We start from the raw sequence: 3,903 nt of genomic DNA on the forward strand, positions 1-3,903 counted from the left end.
CTATTTTTCTCCAAAGACTTATTATGTCAATTTACATTCCGTACTTACTTTGAAGGCGGCCGAGCAAACACGGACCCCCATGAGTTATATTGGGTTGGCCATGTAGGACGGTCCTTGAGGTTTGGTCTTTTTTGTCTACCTTTTATTCCATGTTTTACTTACCTGTTTATTTTATATTATTTTATTTTTATTTTACAAAATTCATGAATGTTTTTCAGTTTTGGGAACATAATTAATTGTGAACATATTTTAAAAATCCATGATTTTTTAATTTTGAAAACATTTTAAAAAATATGTGAACATTTTTTAAAATTTGTGACTATTATTAAAAATCATGAACAATTATAAAACTCGTGAACATTTTTTTGAAATTCGGGAATATTTTTTCATAATGATGAAGAATTTTTAAATTTATGAACATTATTTAAATTCAAGAGTGTTTTTAAAATTGTGGATATTTTTGGAAATTCACAAAAAATACATTTTTTTTTTGAAAAATGCTTTAATGGGACGTGGGTTCCGATACTGTCATGCGGGACTGATGACCCTACGAGACCCTTACATGTAGGGTCCACTTCGAGGAAATTTTTTTGGAGCTCTCCTATGCCTCTACTGCTAGGGAGCTTAACTGTAAGGATTACCCGGGGCACGTGGACGAGAGCAAAGCTACGAGGCGCCGTACGCTAAAAGCATGTATGGGCACGTCTGTTGTGGTCGTTTCCAAGAAAGATTTCAGGTTTATACTTCATTTAAGTGTCCTCCGTACGCTGAGAAAGTTCACAAGTTTATTTCATTTCACTGTCCTTTGTGTACAGAGAAAGGTTACAACTCACAAGTGAGCCTTGGGAAAAATTGACACACAACCGAATAAAGTCTAAGCAGCAAGCACCTTTTACACACAGGAGATCGAGGCTCCTAGCATGGAGAAAATCCAGATTAGTGCTTTTGTAATATCACATTTTACAAGACCCCATGTCCTACAAATCCTATCACGCTACCTACTTTTATTGCCTTCTCTGCATGCATCACCCCAACCCACGAAACAAGAACGACCTGTGAGTACGTGTTAGCACTTAGCAGACAGTTAGTCACAGCGAGGCAGTGCATGCATGGATCACAACCTCGCCCCGGTGCTGGAGAGCAGCAGCCCGCACGGCTGAGACTGCCCACTGAACTGCAGCATGTCGAAAGGGTCCCTCGTCGCGTCGAAGCCATTGGTGATCCAGGGCTCGCTATGGTGGTGCCGGTGGTGCTGGTGCAGAACATCCTCCAGGCCCAGGGCGGCATCGTGGAGGTGCAGCTGGTGCAGCAGCCCATGGTCCTGTGGCTGTGGGTTCGCCTCGCCTGATCAGACACAAGAAACAAAAGTAAGAGTGAGATGATGGGAGGCTACGGCCTTAGGACGGAACCAACCAACAAACACCTGGTGGGAGAACACTGACCACCTTGAGGAGGAAGGCCCGGGATCTGCGTGCTCGCTGGACCCGGCGGCGCCGGCGCTGTCGGCGACTGGTCGGCGCACTGCGACTGCACCTTGAATTCCACGATACGGCCGGGGAACTTGTAGGCATCTTGCTGCAACTTCACCACCAGCGCCTGCATGCAACGCGACGCTGTTATGTTTACGAACGATCCACGCATTGTTCTTGAGACAGAGACGTCTCTGTCCGAAACGAAGTGTTTTCAGATGTTTTAACCACCTTCTGCGTCGCGGTGAGGGCGTTCAAGGAGAAGCAGTTGCTCCCAACCACCACCCCGATGATTTCATGGATGCAGTTGAAGAGCAGGATGATCCCGTGCCCGCTGCAGTAGGAGTAGAGCTTGTCGTCCAGGACGCACTCCCGGGCATGCTCCACGGTTGACTCCCACATTTTGTTCGACATCCCACTGCCGAGCAACTGAAAATGGCACACGTGATGAGAATATATAGTTTGTAGAGTACGTGGAACTCTGTAGAAAGAGGCAGGGCAGGTTCTTACGCCGCGCAGTCCATATTGATCCATCACCAAGTTCCTGAGGAAGTCCTGAACGGTGTGTATGCCAAAGTCAGCGAGCTTCTTGTGGAAAACACCGTCTTTCCCAATCTTCTCCAAACGCCATACGTCGTCAGCCAACGCGGGAGGGTGATGCTTCTTGTAAACTGAAAAATAAAAATTCAACCAGTCAGTTAGACTACAAGGAAAAAAAAAACATTGCGTTTGGTGAAAATATGTAATAATCACAAACCTTCACCACGGTGATCCTTCACCAGGAAGGGGTTGCTGACAGCCTCCTGCACCCTCTCTTCGATGGAGCTGGCGCGAGACATCCTCGCGCCGAGCCTAAACTTCCTGCTTCTGATCCAGCTGGAGTTGTCCGTGAAGGAGATGTCCCGGACAGAGGCCACGCCTTTCTCGAGCACAATGACCACCTCACCGGACAGCAGTGGCCTCTTGCCTTCTCTCTCGAAGACTATGCTCTCGCTGAACTCCTTCTCGGTGTGCTCAAGGCGCTCGTCGGCGTTGAAGTCGCCATCAAGGACGAGGAGCTCCATCTTCATGGAGGACAAGGGGCCTGAGGTGATCAGCTGGTTGTTGACGGCATCAGTGAGAACAATTCGAAGTGGCTGCTTGTTCTCTGCTTCCACCCTGTTGCCCGTGAAAAGGGTCTGAGGCAGGTTGCCCTGGAACTGCAGCTTGTATCTTTTACTGCTCGTCTTTAACTGAAGCGGAATCCTGAGTAATGCAGAGCAGAAATTTAGTCAGTAAAACAGGAAGGAACCTATAAGTTAACACTTTCGGCCAAAGTAGAATTAGCAGCCCTATAAAGTTTAAAAAGGAACTACCGCTACTGCACTGCCTAATGTTAGTAACAACCATATGCTGGCAATTTAAAGGGTTTTCAACAGCATTACGAGCAGTATATTCAGGTCCATATTGTTTGTCGCGACTTCAAAATCGCAAATTCAGGCAGTGAAAAGGTCTTCAGAGTTATATCTGCTCCATATTATTGTTGCTACGCTAGTAGTGTTTCAGTAGTAACCTTGTATAGCATGTTAATGAAGCATGTAACTGCACACAGAACATTGAATCACTAAACACAGTTATTATTTGTAGTATTTAGGCGCTAACCTGTGCGCCGAATCGATGTGGCGGATAAGAACATTGTGCACTTCTTCCTGCACCTGAATTCGCAGCAGAGTCAGCACATTACTACCGAAGAAGCGAGTTCTGCAGAGTAAACAAACATGAAGAGAAATGTGCTTACAACTCTGCGCAGAAACGGCTCCAGCTTGGGCAGATGCTTCTGCATGTACTGCGCGCCAATGGCCTCCTGCATCGAGCTACTGCTGCACAGAGCAAAAGGTACCAAGCATCGTCAGAACCAAGCAAACTCAAAGCCTGACACCATTCTGTGGAGAACCAATAATGCACTCACTTGAGAAGCGTTCGCCGGCGCTTGGCGTCCGGGGAGGCGAGCTCCTCCTCGTCGCCGTCCACCACCTCCTCCTCCACGATGTCCAGGACCCTCTTCAAATCCATCACGGACTTGACTTGCCTAAGCTCACTTCACTAGCTAGCTTCACCTGAGGTGAGTGAGGTGCGTGGGCGGCGTAGGAGTCTGAGCTGGCTGTGCAAGTGATGACCACGTACGTACGTGGGCTATAAATAGCGGCGGCAATGAGCAGAGGAAGCAGCGCCGAAGCTTCTCTCCCCCTCCCCACAGGGTGGTGGCGGGTCGGTCTCGTCAAGGACACGCTCCCCTCGCCGGCAAGCCAAAAGACCGTAAAGCCTCATCAGAATCCCTAGAAATGCCAAGATTCGGCTCGGGCACGCCCACCCACCCGGGGCTTTGGGCCTTTTCCTCCTCGCCCCTCCTCCCTCCCCTCCTCTCTTTCAGTGCCCGTCGACAAAAAGGGCGCGG

At 48.4% G+C, this 3,903-nt stretch overlaps 1 protein-coding gene across 4 annotated transcripts; it reads right to left on the bottom strand.

Annotated features, from left to right (window-relative positions):
- Window positions 1–768: 768 nt before the first annotated feature.
- LOC123094896 (calmodulin-binding protein 60 D) lies at window positions 769–3,638 on the bottom strand. Of its 4 annotated transcripts, none has more exons than XM_044516766.1 (8): window positions 3,418–3,638; window positions 3,247–3,325; window positions 3,111–3,163; window positions 2,227–2,714; window positions 1,980–2,140; window positions 1,701–1,898; window positions 1,443–1,596; window positions 769–1,344 (listed from the first exon to the last, which is right to left on the bottom strand). In XM_044516766.1, the coding sequence occupies exons 1-8, from the start codon at window positions 3,519–3,521 to the stop codon at window positions 1,115–1,117; spliced, it is 1,467 nt and encodes a 488-aa protein (XP_044372701.1). In that variant the 5' UTR covers window positions 3,522–3,638; the 3' UTR covers window positions 769–1,114. The 4 variants fall into 4 exon arrangements, with proteins under 4 accessions (XP_044372701.1, XP_044372700.1, XP_044372699.1 ...); XM_044516765.1 differs by having other exon boundaries at window positions 1,446–1,596; window positions 3,247–3,328; window positions 3,418–3,637; XM_044516764.1 differs by having other exon boundaries at window positions 3,247–3,328; window positions 3,418–3,637.
- Window positions 3,639–3,903: the final 265 nt, after the last annotated feature.

This window comes from Triticum aestivum, chromosome 4B (assembly GCF_018294505.1).
Source record: "Triticum aestivum cultivar Chinese Spring chromosome 4B, IWGSC CS RefSeq v2.1, whole genome shotgun sequence".
NCBI classification, from domain to species: Eukaryota; Viridiplantae; Streptophyta; class Magnoliopsida; order Poales; family Poaceae; genus Triticum; species Triticum aestivum.

Coding starts and splice junctions, on each gene's coding strand:
- LOC123094896 (XM_044516764.1), bottom strand. CDS start 3,521: ATGGATTTGAAGAGGGTCCTGGACATCGTGGAGGAGGAGGTGGTGGAC. Junction 3,164..3,246: donor AGCCGTTTCTGCGCAGAGTT/GTAAGCACATTT, acceptor CTGCGAATTCAG/GTGCAGGAAGAAGTGCACAA. Junction 1,345..1,442: donor GGGCCTTCCTCCTCAAGGTG/GTCAGTGTTCTC, acceptor GTGTCTGATCAG/GCGAGGCGAACCCACAGCCA.